General features: G+C 42.1%; 1 protein-coding gene and 1 long non-coding RNA gene across 3 annotated transcripts in view; one reads left to right on the forward strand and one right to left on the reverse strand.

Annotated features, from left to right (window-relative positions):
- LOC133553994 (uncharacterized) overlaps positions 1-17,009 on the forward strand; it is a 96,423-nt gene that overhangs the window by 39,807 nt on the left and 39,607 nt on the right. The window lies entirely within an intron of this gene.
- On the reverse strand, positions 11,935-16,592 carry LOC133555276 (keratin, type I cytoskeletal 18-like). Its single transcript, XM_061904909.1, has 7 exons — positions 16,133-16,592; positions 13,943-14,025; positions 13,714-13,870; positions 12,683-12,847; positions 12,478-12,603; positions 12,185-12,396; positions 11,935-12,107 (listed from the first exon to the last, which is right to left on the reverse strand). The coding sequence occupies exons 1-7, from the start codon at positions 16,508-16,510 to the stop codon at positions 11,987-11,989; spliced, it is 1,242 nt and encodes a 413-aa protein (XP_061760893.1). The 5' UTR covers positions 16,511-16,592; the 3' UTR covers positions 11,935-11,986.

Here is a 17,009-nt window from a genome sequence, read left to right on the forward strand (position 1 = left end):
GTGAAGCCCGTTAACTGTTTTACTGCAGAAAGGAGGAGGCGGAGATGAAACAGCTGCACTTTAGTTTTTTGAATGGCGCAAAACTTCTCCAGTCCATTTTAAAGTCCTACTGAAAGCCACTACTAGCGACCACGCAGTCTGATAGTTTATATATCAATGATGAAATATTAACATTGCAACACATGCCAATACGGCCGCTTTAGTTTACTAAATTGCAATTTTACATTTCGCGCAGAAGTATCATGCTAAAACGTCGCGGTATGATGTACAGGACATTTTGTTCCAGCTTTCTTCATAGCTATAAGTCGTCTCTTTTCATCGCATAATTCCACAGTATTCTGGACATCTGTGTTGCTGAATCTTTTGCAATTTTTTCAACGAAAAATGGAGACGTCAAAGAAGAAAGCTGTAAGTGGGAAGCGGTGTATTGCGGCCACCTTTAGCAACGCAAACACAGCCGGTGTTTCATTGTTTACTAGAGATTCGCGGATAGGCAATTATATCATCCGTAACCGCATCACCAAAGTCGTCATCCACCCACCGTCCATCCGAACCAACATTTTATCAGAACCGCAACCGCCCGCCACCCGCCCGCTGAAATAAATCAGAGGTCGGCCACCTTTACCACTCACAGAGCTGTTTAAACCCGTTTCACGGAGTAATGAAGACGATTGGAGCCTCTAACGTTCTAGCGAATATCCAATGGCGTTCATCCTGATGACAAGAATATGGGCGTGCTTTGAAGCCAATGCCTTAGACACCTTCAACAACATGTACATACCGATTGTTAGTCCGGCAACATGTGGTGTGCAGCTTCCGCAATCACACGTACAAGATTGAAAGGCATACTGGGTGACACAGAGTACACTGATGGTTGCGATATAAACAACTTTAACATTTACTAATATGCGCCACGCTGTGAAGCCACACCAAACAAGATTGACAAACACATTTCGGGAGAACAGCCTCACAGTAACACAACATAAACGCAACACATCAAATACCCAGAATTCTTTGTATCCGTGAGACCCCCGAATATATTTTATACCCCCGCACCCCCAACCCCGCTAGCGAGGTGTATAAAATAGTCAGGAAAATGTCATGGATACAAAGGATTCTGGGTATTTGCTGTGTTGCGTTTATGTTGTGTTACTGTGAGGATGTTCTCCCGAAATGTGTTTGTCGTTCTTAATTGGTGTGGCTTCACAGCGTGGCGCATTAGAGTAAGAGTGTTAAAATGGTTTATATCACAACCATTAGTGTACTCTGTGTCACCCAGTATGCCTTGCAGTCGTGTGCGTGTTGCTGCAGAAGTCACACACAACATGATGCTGGACTGACAAGCAGATGGTACATGTTGTAGTAGGCGACAAAGCTAATGGTTGTATAGCACGCCCTAATACTTATTATCTGGGTGACTGCCGGCAGTCATTAAGGAGAATAACAGCGTCTCCTATTGTCTTCTTTGCTTTGTGACACGGGTCTTAAATGGCACTTTGATTGGTAAAGGATACCGATCCCAGAACCATGTATATCAAATATTTCCGGATGGTTCAACCGCCACCCGCCCGAATCTAATTACAATCTATTTTTTCGTCATGTCACCCGCCCGTCCCGCGGTTTACCCGCGGACTCCGCGGATGAGACCGCTATCTCTCTTGTTTACATTCCCGAAAGTTGACGCTGAAGCTTTACTTTGGAACAGAGCGGTAAAACGAACATGGTTCGCTACCACATGTCAACCGGCAGTTTTCGGTGAGAAAATGGTGGTAATAAGTCGGCTCTTACCGTAGACATGAGCGGAGAGCTTGCGTCGTTCCTCCTGCGCCTGTCATAGACGCAGCTGCAGACTCTCTTGGCCCCTCCCACCGGCCGCCCCCGACAGTCGGATGCTTCCACCGTGGAGGGGGAAAAAAAAAAAATCTCAGCCCGACCGCCTTCGCCTCGTCAAGAAACGTGGCTTCCCTCAGAGACACTGGTGGTCACCACACCCGTGGCCACACCCCTCCGACTTTCAGGTTGTACAGGCACGACCATATAATCTCACTAAAACACTAGTAACACAATAAGCGGATAAGGGATTTTCCAGAATTATCCTAGTAAATGTGTTAAATAACATATGAATCGCTCCCACTGCTCTCGTCTTTTTTTTTTCTTCTAGTCCTTCACTCTCACTTTCCTCATCCACAAATCTTTCATCCTCGCTCAAATTAATGGGGAAATCGTCGCGTTCTCGATCCGAATCACTCTCGCTGCTGGTGGCCATGATTGTAAACAATGTTCAGATGTAAGGAGCTCCACAACCCGTGACATCACGCGCACATCGTCTGCTACTTCCGGTACAGGCAAGGCTTTTTTATTAGCGACCAAAAGTTGTGAACTTTATCATCGATGTTCTCTACTAAATCCTTTCAGCAAAAATATGGCCAAATGATGAAGTATGACACATAGAATGGAGCTGCTATCCCCGATTAAATAAGAACATCTCATTTCAGTAGGCCTTTAAAGTGTTTATCTGAAGTACTCACTGATAACCTCTCACAGAGCTGCTGCTGATGGCCGAGTCGCAGTCTGCCAAATAGAAGACAGAACCGCGCCTGAGCGGTAGAGAAACTTGAACCCCGTGATGTAAAAAAGTGATGCAATACGCATGAAATACTATAACACGCCATCCCTTTGAAGCTTTTTGAGGATACTTAGTGCATCTCAGGACATTGGATGATCTTTGTGGGAAAATATGCTTCTGAAGTCGCGTGAAAGGATTAACTCTTGATTTTCCTGGCTTTTTGAAAACGTCAACAATAGTCTAAAACTCAGTAGTGCGACTACTGACTAACCTTTCTTGGCCTCACTTGTCAAGCTAAGGCAGGGGTCGGCAACCCAACACGTTGAAAGAGCCATATTGAACCAAAAATACCACAAAAAAAAACTGTCTGGAGCCTGACAGAGATAGATATCTACATATATCCATATTTAAAAGCTATTTATTTTCTTTAGTCATATTTGAAATAGCTAGTGTTCCATCTTGTACTGTTTTTATCTTTTCTTTATCTCATGACCAATGGTACACTGTAGACTACCTTGAGCTTGGAATGCAGGAATAGCAATACTCCTTCTTCCTATCTCTTTTTCTGTCTCCAGCTAAGGAAAACAATAGATATGTATCTTCGCTCTGAAGGGTGGGGCTAGTGGCGTATTGAAGAAGACAAGACTTTCGTAGTGTTTTCAGATCAACTAGGCGAAGCGAATTGAATGTGTTGTTTTTTAGGTTGGTCTCTCCAAAGCTTTGGAATAAATTGCAAAATACCTATTCTGTTCTGGGTTACCATTTAAAATCAGTTTATGTGTCATCAAAAGAACTTGGGATTGACCAGCAACCTAAATTCCCTCGAAGGGACATCTGGTCCGAATGCAACAAGCCGCAAAAAATGAAAAGCCGTATATAAGTGTTATAAAGAAGGCAACACATGACATAAGTGTCTATATTAGTTATCGTAGCCGACTATCAAAATGACTTTAATAGTCTTACATAAGTCTTATAATGAAGGCAACACATGTTTAAAGTGTTTATATTAGCCTACTATCAAAATGACTTTAAAAGTCTTATTTAAGTCACAAGTATAATGAAGGCAACACGTGACGTAAGTGTCTATATTAGTTATACTAGCCGACTATCAAAATTACTTTAAAAGTCTTATATAAGTCTTATAATGAAGGCAACAAATGACGTAAGTTTCTATATTAGTTATACTAAGAGAGCTATTCAGTAGGATTTAAGGTCCAAGCTATTGAATATGCTAAAAAGAACAGTAAGCAGCTATGTTTTATTAATATACCGTAGCTGCGTGTGTCAAATATGAGTCATTAAATGACTCCCGCCTCCTGGTGGTAGAGGGCGCTAGTGATCCTTCTTGCGACTACTCGGCTGCAGAAGAAGTGACAACAAGCAGCGATCGTTTATTTTTTCCTCTCGCTTGCACTTTTAACATGGAGGATTACATATCTAAAATAAAACAGTTTTCTAAACTGGACTTTCAATCGAAGCAGGAGGTAATAAGAAAGATTTCCATCGAGACGGAGAGACTTTTAAAACTGAAGAAAGATAAGGAAGACTTCTATAAACAAGTTATCGATGCTTTTGATCAGAAGGAGCTGGCATGGACTTCATTTATAAGTAAAGGTAAGACCATAATAACCTTTTTTTTATTTATTAAATGTGCTTTTCATGGTGGTATCCTTACATCACACTCAAACTTTTACGCGCAGGCTTAAATTTACCGCATGCCTTTGGTAAGCGCCGGAGTGAGAAGAGGTTTTAAAATATGGTATTTAGTATTGGCCATCCGCAGATTTCACACTCTGCGGAACCTTCTAACTTTGATCGGTTTCTCCTATGGTGATGGCAGGCATCTTAGCATGCTGAGGGTGTGTTGTTATTGAGTCTAGGAGCCTGAGCCTCCTGGTGATCTAAAGCCTTTCCTCCTGCGTTGAGTCCCCCACCTCTCCATCTCTACTCGGAGACAGAGGTATTGTTCAAGCAGCCCTTTATGAGGCCCAGAGAGGAATGACCGGCATGCAGAGATACTTCAATGCACCAATGGCTTTTTAGAATTTTCTCCTCATCTCGCTCTCGCTATGTATCCCAAACGTCTTAAACCAGGTCCCATCACATCCTCTCACTCCTTCTGCACTTTGCCTGCTCAGCTTCTTTCAGCTGCACCACAGGTTAAAGGGGAACATTATCAGCAGACCTATGCAAGCGTCAATATATACCTTGATGTTGCAGAAAAAAGACCAGGTATTTTTTTAACCGATTTCCGAACTCTAAATGGGTGAATTTTGGCAAATTAAACGCCTTTCTGTTTATCTGTCTTTTAGCGATGACGTCAGAACGTGACGTCACCGAGGTAACACACCCACCATTTTCATTTTCAACACATTACAAACACCGGGTCTCAGCTCTGTTATTTTCCGTTTTTTCGACTATTTTTTGGAAGCTTGGAGACATCATGCCTGGTGGGTGTGTTGTCGGAGGGTGTAACAACACTAACAGGGAGGGATTCAAGTTGCACCACTGGCAAGAAATCTGCCGCCAGACCCCCATTGAATGTGCCAGAGTGTCTCCACATTTGACCGGCGATGCTAAGACAGACATGGCACAGAGATGTATGGATAACCTGTAGATGCATTTGCAACCATTAAGTCAACCAAATCACAAAGGTGAGTTTTGTTGATGTTGTTGACTTATGTACTAATCAGACATATTTGGTCGCAGCATGACTGCCAGTTAATCAATGCTAACATGCTACGCTAATCTATGCTAACATGCTATTTACGCTAGAAACTAGATACCCACATTTAATGCGAAACAAACATTTTATGTGAACGGGACTCTCGCGGCTGTGTTGGATCTGCTTTGGACTGGACTCTGGCGACTGTGTGGATCCATTATGGATTGAACTTTCACAGTATCATGTTAGACCCGCTCGACATCCATTGCTTTCCTCCTCTCCAAGGTTCTCATAGTCATCATTGTCACCGACGTCCCACTGGGTGTGAGTTTTCCTTGCCCTTATGTGGGCCTACCGAGGATGTCGTAGTGGTTTGTGCAGCCCTTTGAGACACTAGTGATTTAGGGCTATATAAGTAAACATTGATTGATTGATTGATTGATTTACCAATCGACGGATTTAAGTTGCTCCAGTGTCACAAGATGCGAAAGTCCTGATCGTTTGGTCCGCACATTTTACCGGCGATGCTAATAAGGCAGCCATGCTATGGGTCACTTCATTAGGTACACCCACGCTATGGCCGAATAGCATCAATAGCTATTCGCTCAATAGCTTCAGTTTCTTCTTCAATTTCGTTTTAGCTATCTGCCTCCATACTCCGACCATCTGTTTCAATACATGCGTAATCTGTTGTATCGCTTAAGCCGCTGAAATCCGAGTCTGAATCCGAGCTAATGTCGCTATATCTTGCTGTGGTAACCGCCATGTTGTTTGTATTGGCAGCCCTGTGTGACGTCACAGGGAAATGGATAGTCACATTGCAAATAGCGAAAATCAAGTACTTTAAAGCTTTTTTTAGGGATATTCCGGGAGGTGTAAAATTTTGAAAAAAAAATTCGAAAAATAAAGCGAGCCACTGGGAACTGATTTTTATTGTTTTTAACCCTTTTGAAATTGTGATAATGTTCCCTTTTAAAAGGTCTGTCGGTCTGTGGCTTTCGAAAAAATCCAATGGGGGCATAAATCAACACCTCTACCACAGACTTTGGACAATACTCAACATTACCTAAGAGTGTTACTAAAACGGCCTTCTTTCATCCCCGTAATATCGCAAAAATTCGTTCCATTTCGTCCACTAGCGACACTGAGATCATTATTCATGCGTTCGATACTTTTTGTCTCGATTACATTAACGTATTATTTTCGGGTCTCCCCATGTCTAGCATTAAAAGATTACAGTTGGTACAAAATGTGGCTGCTAGACTTTTGACAAGAACAAGAAAGTTTGATCATATTACGCCTGTACTGTATATACCTTTATATACATATATACATACATATATACCTGTACTGTATATACCTTTATATACATATATACATACATATATACCTGTACTGTATATACCTTTATATACATATATACATACATATATACCTATACTGTATATACCTTTATATACATATATACATACATATATACCTATACTGTATATACCTTTATATACATATATACATACATATATACCTGTACTGGCTCACCTGCACTGGCTTCCTGTGCACTTAAGATGTGACTTTAAGGTTTTACTACTTACGTATACAATACTACACGGTCTAGCTCCATCCTATCTTGCCGATTGTATTGTACCATATGTCCCGGCAAGAAATCTGCATTCAAAGGACTCCGGCTTATTAGTGATTCCCAAAGCCCAAAAAAAGTCTGCGGGCTATAGAGTGTTTTCATTTCGGGCTCCAGTACTCTGGAATGCCCTCCCGGTAACAGTTCGAGATGCCACCTCAGTAGAAGCATTTAAGTCTCACCTTAAAACTCATTTGTATACTCTAGCCTTTAAATAGACCCCCCTTTTAGACCAGTTGATCTGCCGCTTCTTTTTTTTTCTGCTCTGCTCCCCTCTCCCTCGTGGAAGGGGGGGCACAGATTTGGTGACTGCAGATGACGCGATAGCTGTCCAGATTCTGGAACCGGGGTAGCCCGCTCGCCTGTGCATCAGTTGGGGACATCTCTGTGCTGCTGACCTGTCTTCGCTTGAGATGGTCTCCTGCTGGCACCACTATGGACTGGACTCTCACTATTATGTTAGATCCACTATGGACTGGACTCTCACTATTATGTTAGATCCACTATGGACTGGACTCTCACTATTATGTTAGATCCACTATGGACTGGACTCTCACCATTATGTTAGATCCACTATGGACTGGACTCTCACTATTATGTTAGATCCACTATGGACTGGACTCTCACTATTATGTTAGATCCACTATGGACTGGACTCTCACCATTATGTTAGATCCACTATGGACTGGACTCTCACTATTATGTTAGATCCACTATGGACTGGACTCTCACCATTATGTTAGATCCACTGTGGACTGGACTCTCACTATAATGTTAGATCCACTATGGACTGGACTCTCACTATTATGTTAGATCCACTATGGACTGGACTCTCACTATAATGTTAGATCCACTATGGACTGGACTCTCACTATTATGTTAGATCCACTATGGACTGGACTCTCACTATTATGTTAGATCCACTTTGGACTGGACTCTCACACGATTATGTTAGATCCACTCTGGACTGGACTCTCACTATTATGTTAGATCCACTGTGGACTGGACTCTCACTATAATGTTAGATCCACTATGGACTGGACTCTCACTATTATGTTAGATCCACTATGGACTGGACTCTCACTATTGTGTTAGATCCACTATGGACTGGACTCTCACTATTATGTTAGATCCACTATGGACTGGACTCTCACTATTATGTTAGATCCACTATGGACTGGACTCTCACACTATTATGTTAGATCCACTATGGACTGGACTCTCACTATTATGTTAGATCCACTATGGACTGGACTCTCACACTATTATGTTAGATCCACTATGGACTGGACTCTCACTATTATGTTAGATCCACTATGGACTGGACTCTCACTATTATGTTAGATCCACTATGGACTGGACTCTCACACTATTATGTTAGATCCACTATGGACTGGACTCTCACACTATTATGTTAGATCCACTATGGACTGGACTCTCACTATTATGTTAGATCCACTATGGACTGGACTCTCACTATTATGTTAGATCCACTATGGACTGGACTCTCACTATTATGTTAGATCCACTATGGACTGGACTCTCACTATTATGTTAGATCCACTACGGACTGGAATCTCACTATTATGTTAGATCCACTATGGACTGGACTCTCACTATTATGTTAGATCCACTATGGACTGGACTCTCACATTATTATGTTAGATCCACTATGGACTGGACTCTCACTATTATGTTAGATCCACTATGGACTGGACTCTCACTATTATGTTAGATCCACTATGGACTGGACTGTCACTATTATGTTGGATCCACTATGGACTGGACTCTCACACTATTATGTTAGATCCACTATGGACTGGACTCTCACTATTATGTTAGATCCACTATGGACTGGACTTTAACACTATTATGCTAGACCCACTCTTCGTTCATTGCATCCGATCTCCCCATCTGCGGTCCTCTCCAAGGTTTCTCATAGTTATTAAGTTTGTCATCGCACTGGGTTGTGAGTTTTTCCTTGCCCTTTTGTGGGCTCTGAACCGAGGATGTCGTTGTGGCTTGTGCAGCCATTTGAGACACTCGTGATTTAGGGCTTTTGATAATTTTTGTTTTGTTTTTGTATTCTTGTCTTAACATCGTTTGCCAAATTGTTTGACTATTGTCATTTTTCAGTTCTGACCGTTCACAATATTATGCTCGTTATCATTATTCAAAATGTACTTTGATGTCCTTGGTGACTGGCGGCACTAATCCTTTATTTATCCGTCTGGTGTTCTCCGGTTCAAAGTCCTGAGCGAAAACGTCCCGGCGTCGTTTGCAGGATAACGAGATTATTCATGGCCTTCCCGAAAGAGGTCAGTGTGTGTGTCAAATAGCAGGCAGGACTAAGAGAAACGGAGATAAACACGCTTTGCTTGGACAAGGCCTGGGAACATGGCCTTCTGCCCAATACGGGACACCACTGAAATACTGCATGGCAGAGCGCAAATTTCTCAGAAGTACAATTTCCTTTTAGAGGATGCTGGCAAGGAGCCAGACAGACACCCGAGTCGCCGTTTTTTTTTTTGTCCAGATGGTATTACAAGAATATACAATATCTTAAAGTAATATCAGAAAATGAGGACACACCTTAGAGCAGGAATGTCCAGCTGGGTTTGATTGAAGGCCATCAGGCGGCTGCTTCTACAAATATTTGTCAATAACATAACTTATCTTCTACTTCTTTACATTTTGACAAAAAAAACAAAAAAAAAACAAACATTTGTACTGCATGAAATTTCATAACTTTGAACCTTTTACTATTATCCAATATTGCAACAAATATATACTTTCACTGTAAAAATAACAATCGTTGTTGAGGTAGAATTTTTGGTGTTTTTACAGCATATTACTGTAAATTCTGTGAAATTCTCCCGACTGAACTGCAGCCATGCTTGCCAACCTTGAGACCTCCAAATTCGGGAGATGGTATTTCAAGTATTTATATATATTAGGGCTGGGCAACGATTACAAATTTTAATCAAAGTTAATCGCACTATTTCTCCGATTAATCGTGATTAACTGCATTGTATACGCAAAGCCCAATAATGAATTCAAAAGTAGTGTGTAGTGCACCTTTATTGGAATATTCTCCCACATGAACAAAAGCGCCAAAACATTTGTTGTGCAAACACAATTTAAATCAGTCCTTGTTAAACAGTAGCAGTTAAATAGCATATTTGATGAAAATCAACTCCAAAAATGTAAATACAAACATTTAAGCTTATTGCCACTGCCAGGGTATTTAAGTTATCCTGTTTGTTATGGAAAATAAATATAATCTACATACAAATCTCTGAGCCACAATCATAACATCTGAACAGGCAATTTCTGAGGTAACAGCAGAAAATTTTTTTTTATCAGGGATCTTATGTTTAAAAAACCTATATTATAGGTAGTGGGCTGTTTTAGGGAATTTTGGATCAAATTATCCGTAGTAGCAATATTAATAATGTTGTGTTTATTCTGCGTAGTGCACTTCAAATAATTATGACCATATCTAGGAATTGATATGATGGGAATTTTCCGATGGTTTGCTTGGTGCTTTGATAAACTGAAGGCATCATATACATGGTACTATATTGTGATGTTATGAGCCAGGGAATAAAAGAACTACCCTACCCAGCATGCAACAGGAGTGAGGAGCATGTATAGGTTGTGTCGCCATGACGACATCTTGTATGTTGTGATATGCACGCTCTGAAAGCAAACGTTAAGAAGTCAGCCAACACTCCTGGTCTGCATTATTCATAAATAGACAGACAACACATATACTCCGCTGCTTCACAGGCCGCTGGATGTAGCCGGCAAAGTATTCCCATGCTAGCTAGCAAGCACGCCTCATTCAGTCCAAAACGGCCCGATCTATCCACAACCAGAATTGTCTGGCGGTCGTAAGTGATCCCGGAGTGACCACGCTGTAAGCCAGCCAGGACATTTGCAGAATTGTCCGGTATTTTTGCTAAATGTTCCATCTTTACCAAGAGCCCCTCCACGCCATCTTGTTAAGAAAAGGCGTTAACAAAATAAAAGCATGTAAACAACATACGCAAATGTGGGATAAAATAATTGTCGGCTTTAATAGATTGATGAGTTAACTTGTAATTAACGCATTAATTTGCCCACCCCTAATATATATATATATATATTTATGTATATATATATGGATATATATATATATATGTATATATATATATATATTTATGTATATATATGTGTGTGTGTGTGTGTGTGTGTGTGTGTATATAATGCATATATATATATATTTATACAAACATATACATATATATATAAACATTTATAAATGTGTATATAATGCATATATATACATTTAAATATATACATCTATAAAAGATCTGTTCATGCATGAATATATCTGTATAAACATGGACTTGTCAGGGCTTGCCCCCGACAGTTTGTTTGTGTTTTAGTTTTTCCTCTGTGTGTGTGTAGTATTTCCTGTCTTTAGTTCCTGTCAGCGCTCTTATTCTGTCTGTTTCCTGTCTTTCTCCCTGAGTGCTGTGTCCCCTCAGCTGCGGCTGATTGGCACCTGGCCACACCTGGTGTCAATCAGTCCGCTCCTATTTAGACTTGTCTTCCCATCCAGTCAGTGCTGGATTATTGTCACTCCTGTCGTGTCGTGTCGTGTCGTGTCATTGCAGCGTAGCGGTAAGCTATATTTCGGTAGCAGTTTGTAGCTTACTGTCTTTTGTTCCCTGCTTTCAATTTGTCCTTGTACAACACGTAACGACTTCTGTTTTCCTGCTCGCTACCCGCTAGCTTCCACGCTAGGCCCTTTTGTTTTTGCTAGCTTCCATGCTAAGCTCCTTTTATTTTCTAGCTCTCATGCTAGCTCTTTTAATTTGCTATCCGCCTCGTGGGCGCTTTTTGTGGTACCTCTTTTGTTTGGTTCTGTCTTAGTGTTTTATTAAACCATGTTTCCTTACTCAATGCCTGCCTCCTTCTCTGCATGTTGGGGTTCGTCACCAACTAACTCTGACAACAACTAAACAAAACATGGATCAAGACAGTGTAATGTTTGCTTCAATAAATTCACCCCAAAACAAAACTTGGTATACGTTATTTTATTGTAGTTTTGCATGTTTTCTTCCTGTTTCTATGCAATTAGCTCTTCTTCATTGGATTTGACGTCCCTGCTCTCTGACACGACTTTGCCGTTCACCAGAGTCTGAGTGACCGTCAACACTTGGGTCTGGACCATCTTCTTTTTGTCGACCCTGGTGAAATGAAAACGACACAAGTCAGTTGTCTAGCTGGGTTTTTGAGGGTCATTGTCATATTAGATCCCACTCACTCTCCGCCCAACAATCTCCTGTATTCCTCGATCTCAGCTTCCAGTTTGACTTTGATGTCGAGGAGGACCTGGTACTGTCCTGCAGATTCAGAAATGTCGTCACGGAGATTAGAGAGCTGCTCCTGTAGGTGCACCAGGATCCCATTGTACTTCTCCATATCCATGCTTCTGCGCATTTGGATGTCTCTTAAATTGGCCTTTAGGCAGTCTATCTGTTAAACGGGTGGAAAAAAGGGGTTTGATTATTTGTTTTTTGCTTTATTACAGAAGAAAGACAGGGCAAAAGCTGATACCAAGCTCATATGTGACTGCAGTTCAATTTCCAATGTCTGAAACTTCTTCCTGGTTACAGAAACCACCGAGGTGGATTCTTTCAGGGCTGTGGTACTCTCCGTCACTCTTTCCTTGATCTCTTTCATCTGCACACAATATTGACGTGTTCACACACGGATACACTTCACAAACTTCCACGCCCCCAACTAATCACTTGGCCACTACCTGGCACTCGTGCCACTCTTTCGCCTCCTGCTTATTCTTCTCCATGATCTTCTCATACTTCTCCCTCATCTCGTCCATTATCCTCGCCAGATCTTGGCCTTTAGGGGCGTCGACATCCACAAAGACTCCGGCGTGAGTGATCTTGACACGCAATTCAGCAACTTCCTGTAGGAGGGGAAACAAACAGGGAGTGATTTCCGGAGCAAAAGCTTATCCTCTGCACAGAGTCGAAGAAACACTGAAAATGGTTATGTTTGGATGGTTGGATTGTGATGCATCCATCCATCTATCCATCCATTTTCTTCCGCTTATCCGAGGTCGGGTCGCGGGGGCAACAGCCTAAGCAGGGAAACCCAGACTCTCCTCTCCCCAGCCACTTTGTCCAGCTCTTCCCGGGGGATCCCGAGGCGTTCCCAGGCCAGCCGGGAGACATAGTCTTCCCAACGTGTCCTGGGTCTTCCCCGTGGCCTCCTACCGGTCGGACGTGCCCTAGGGAGGTGTTCGGGCGGCATCCTGACCAGATGCCCGAACCACCTCATCTGTCTCCTCTCCACGTGGAGGAGCAGCGGCTTTACTTTGAGTTCCTCCCGGATGGCAGAGCTTCTCACCCTATCTCTAAGGGAGAGACCCGCCTCCCGGAAGAGGAAACTAATTTCGGCCGCTTGTACCCGTGGTCTCGTCCTTTCGGTCATGACCCAAAGCTCATGACCATAAGTGAGGATGGGAATGTAGATCGACCGGTAAAGTGAGAGCTTGGCCTTCCGGCTCAGCTCCTTCTTCGCCCCAACGGATCGATACAGCGTCCGCATTACTGAAGACGCCGCACCGATCCACTCTTCCCTCACTCGTGAACCAGACTCCGAGGTACTTGAACTCCTCCACTTGGGGCAGGGTCTCCTGCCCAACTCGGAGATGGCACTCAGCCCTTTTCCGGGCGAGAACCATGGACTCGGACTTGGAGGTGCTGATTCTCGTCCCAGTCTCTTCACACTCGGCTGCCAGATTGTGATGCCGTGCTACGAAACACTTACCGCCTTATGGGTATTCCTCAGGGTGATCAGCTCTGCGGTCAGTGTCTCGATCTCGCTCTCCAAGTACAAACGACCCAGGTTGGTGTCGTCCAGTATCTTACGGAGATTAGAAGTATCACTTTCCACGGTCTGACGCATGGCCAACTCGTAGTGCATCCTATTTAGCGAAAAATAAAAAACAGGAAAGTCAGGAAAAGTAAGACTGTCCTCTTCCGGACCGGTCACTCACTTGATCCGAAAATCGTCGGCGGCCTGTTTGGCGTTGTCTAGGTGAATGGCAAGTCTTGTATTCCCCTTGATCATGGCCAAGATCTAGGAGCAAGGACAGAGTACTTCTTTGGCGCTGGTGCTTTTGATTGATTGATTGATACTTTTATTAGTAGATAGCACAGTACAGTACATATTCCGTACAATTGACCACTAAATGGTAACACCCCAATAAGTTTTTCAACTTGTTTAAGTCGGGGTCCACGTTAATCAATTCATGCTGATGTAATAGTGTGGTGTTGTTGCGCTATATTATGAACGAGACAGGGTGTATGTTTTATTTTGAAGTATTGGTTTTATTTTGAAGAACCGGATGTCCGGTGCAGGAAGTGGTCTGCGTTTTTTTCCGGATATTTACTTCCTCTTCTATCGGACTTTTGATGATGAGGTAATAGTTCTTCATTGCTCTGTGTTTCTTGTGTAAATATTATTTCTAAACTTTCATAATACTTTAAAAGTTAAAACATTAATGTTGTAGGTATAAGTGATGTGTTGTTTTAAGTATTTTTTTATGCACAATTTTGTTAAATAAGGATTAGAGCGTCGAACGTTTGAAATGTTTGGTCATAATTACACATGGAATTGACGCAGGTATCACTCCGCCAGAAAAGTAGAGACCTGTGTCTGTTTCATGTTTCCAACAAAGGTTTGTGTATAATTTTTTTTTTTGATAAAACGTATTTGTTAATGTAATTTAAATTATTATTTTTTTGTATGAATGAATGTTGTTTATTCTCTCTTCTATGGGACTTTTGATGATGAGGTATCACTCCGCCAGAAAAGTAGAGACCTGTGTAGTGTTTCATGTTTCCAACAAAGGTATGTGGATTTGTGTATTATTATTTTTTTTTTTGTGCTAAAACGTTTTTGTTAATGTAATTTAAATTATTATTTTTTTGTATGAATGAATGTTGTTTATTCTCTCTTCTATGGGACTTTTGATGATGAGGTATCACTCCGCCAGAAAAGTAGAGACCTGTGTATGTGTTTCATGTTTCCAACAAAGGTGGCCAATAAAGGATGAAACGACGGAATGGTGGAGCGTCTCCTACTTATAAAAAATTACACAACGCAGAATAAGACTCACTACACTGAGAATCTAGACCAGGGGTAGGGAACCTATGGCTCTAGAGCCAGATGTGGCTCTTTTGATGACTGCATCTGGCTCTTGGATAAATCTGAGCTGACATCGCTCGACACGTTAAGTAATGAATAATTCCACTTGTTAAAAATAACGTTCAAAATATAAAACATTCTCATGCTTTTTTATGTTCAAGAAGTTGCGTTAATGGTAAGAAGTAATTTATTTATTATTGGTTAGTGTGGGGCTTGCCCTCCTGGGGGTTCTTCAGACCACCAAGCACCGACATGAGAGCCTTTTTCAGGGTTACAATATTTTATTTTTCAATAAGTCTCTGAGTTGCTTTCCAGCGATTGTCTTTTTCTCTTTCGCTCGCGCTCTGGCTCCAGTTTCAACCCCGTCTCTCCTCCTGGCTGCTGCTTATAACAGAGCGACAGGTGATTAGATAACAAGGCCCAGGTGGGCCATCTACGCACCTGTCGCTGATTTCTAAGCCGGTCCTGGCAACACCCTGCTTCGCTGCAGGCCCGCAGGCCACGTCCCCTCCACAGTTAGCATCAGAATAACAATGTTATTCCAAAGAATAAGAGACTTATTATACTCTAGAAATGTTGGTCTTACTTAAAAATGCACGTGTTTAGTTGTGTTCAGTGTTAAAAAAAATATATATATGGCTCTTACAGAAATATATTTTAAAATATTTGGCTTTCTTGGCTCTCTCAGCCAAAAAGGTTCCCGACCCCTTATCTAGACGTTTCACTTTGACAACAACCAAATGCAAAGTCAAGGAAGTGGCAAAAGCCAAACTTTGGCTAAACAGAGTAGCTCATATGAGGACAAAGCGGGTTGTCTGTCATTTTTGACAGGGCCACATGAAGATAGTGGAAAAGACTAAATACAAACATCAATTGCTTTGAAAACTGATACCAGATGCAGTAACAGATTATGTAGTAAGGTCAGTTCTAATTTTAACATATACAATACTGGAAGACGCTATGATGCAGTATGGAAGGATTTCAGCTTGTACAATGTGAACTATACACTTATACCATACAAGCTAAGTGGTTTTACCTTGGCTCTTAGATCTCCGATGGCCGCGTTGTAGTTGCTGTAGTCGCTCCCTTCCATCGGGCCCCTTCTCTCGATCGTCTCCCGGATTTTGATCTCCAGGCTGTTGTTGGCCTTCTCCATGATCTTCACCGTCTCCATGTAGCTGGCCAGGCGGTCGTTCAGTTGCTTCATCGCTACTTTCTCGTCCCCGATGGCCAGCAGCCCGCCGAAGTCCTCAAAAGCGTAGTTGTTCCTATAGTCGGAGACCCTGCCTCTGGTCGACACGGAGATCCTGGTGCCTTCACCGCCTGCCTCGCCAGAGACGCTGTGCGAGTAGGACCTGAACAGCGCGCGAGGTTTCTTCAATTTAACGACATTGCATCTCTTCTGGTTCTCCATGGCCAAAGTTGGGTCGAGAAGAGGGATAGAAGTGTTGCTTTCAAGGCAGAGGGCTTTAGTTCTGAGAGTAGAGACTGTGCAAGAGTCTTGGTGTCTTATATAGTTACAGTTTATCCCTCTTATCACACCTCTCTTATCTATATTGCTTTTTCACCTTTAACCATTTTATGCAGACTTTGTGCAAGTAAGACACGCAGCGATGCCAACAGTCCAATAACACTAATTATCTTACCGACTGAACTTTATACCTAATATTTGTTATCAAAAGGGAAGATACAGATGCTAAAGATTGATGCACACTCACCGGATTGTAAATTAGTCGCTTTTACGCAACCCTTTAAAACATTTTTTTTTTTTTTTTATCACACCTGCTTATCAGGGAAAAAGAAAGTGAAACTAAGAGAAAGTTGTAGATCAGGGGGGGGCCAAACTTTTTCCATTGAGGGCCGCACACTGAAAAATCAAAGCAAGCGGGGGCCATTTTCATATTTTTCTATTT

The sequence above is a fragment of the Nerophis ophidion genome, linkage group LG06, assembly GCF_033978795.1.
Source record: "Nerophis ophidion isolate RoL-2023_Sa linkage group LG06, RoL_Noph_v1.0, whole genome shotgun sequence".
In the NCBI taxonomy this organism is placed as follows: Eukaryota; Metazoa; Chordata; class Actinopteri; order Syngnathiformes; family Syngnathidae; genus Nerophis; species Nerophis ophidion.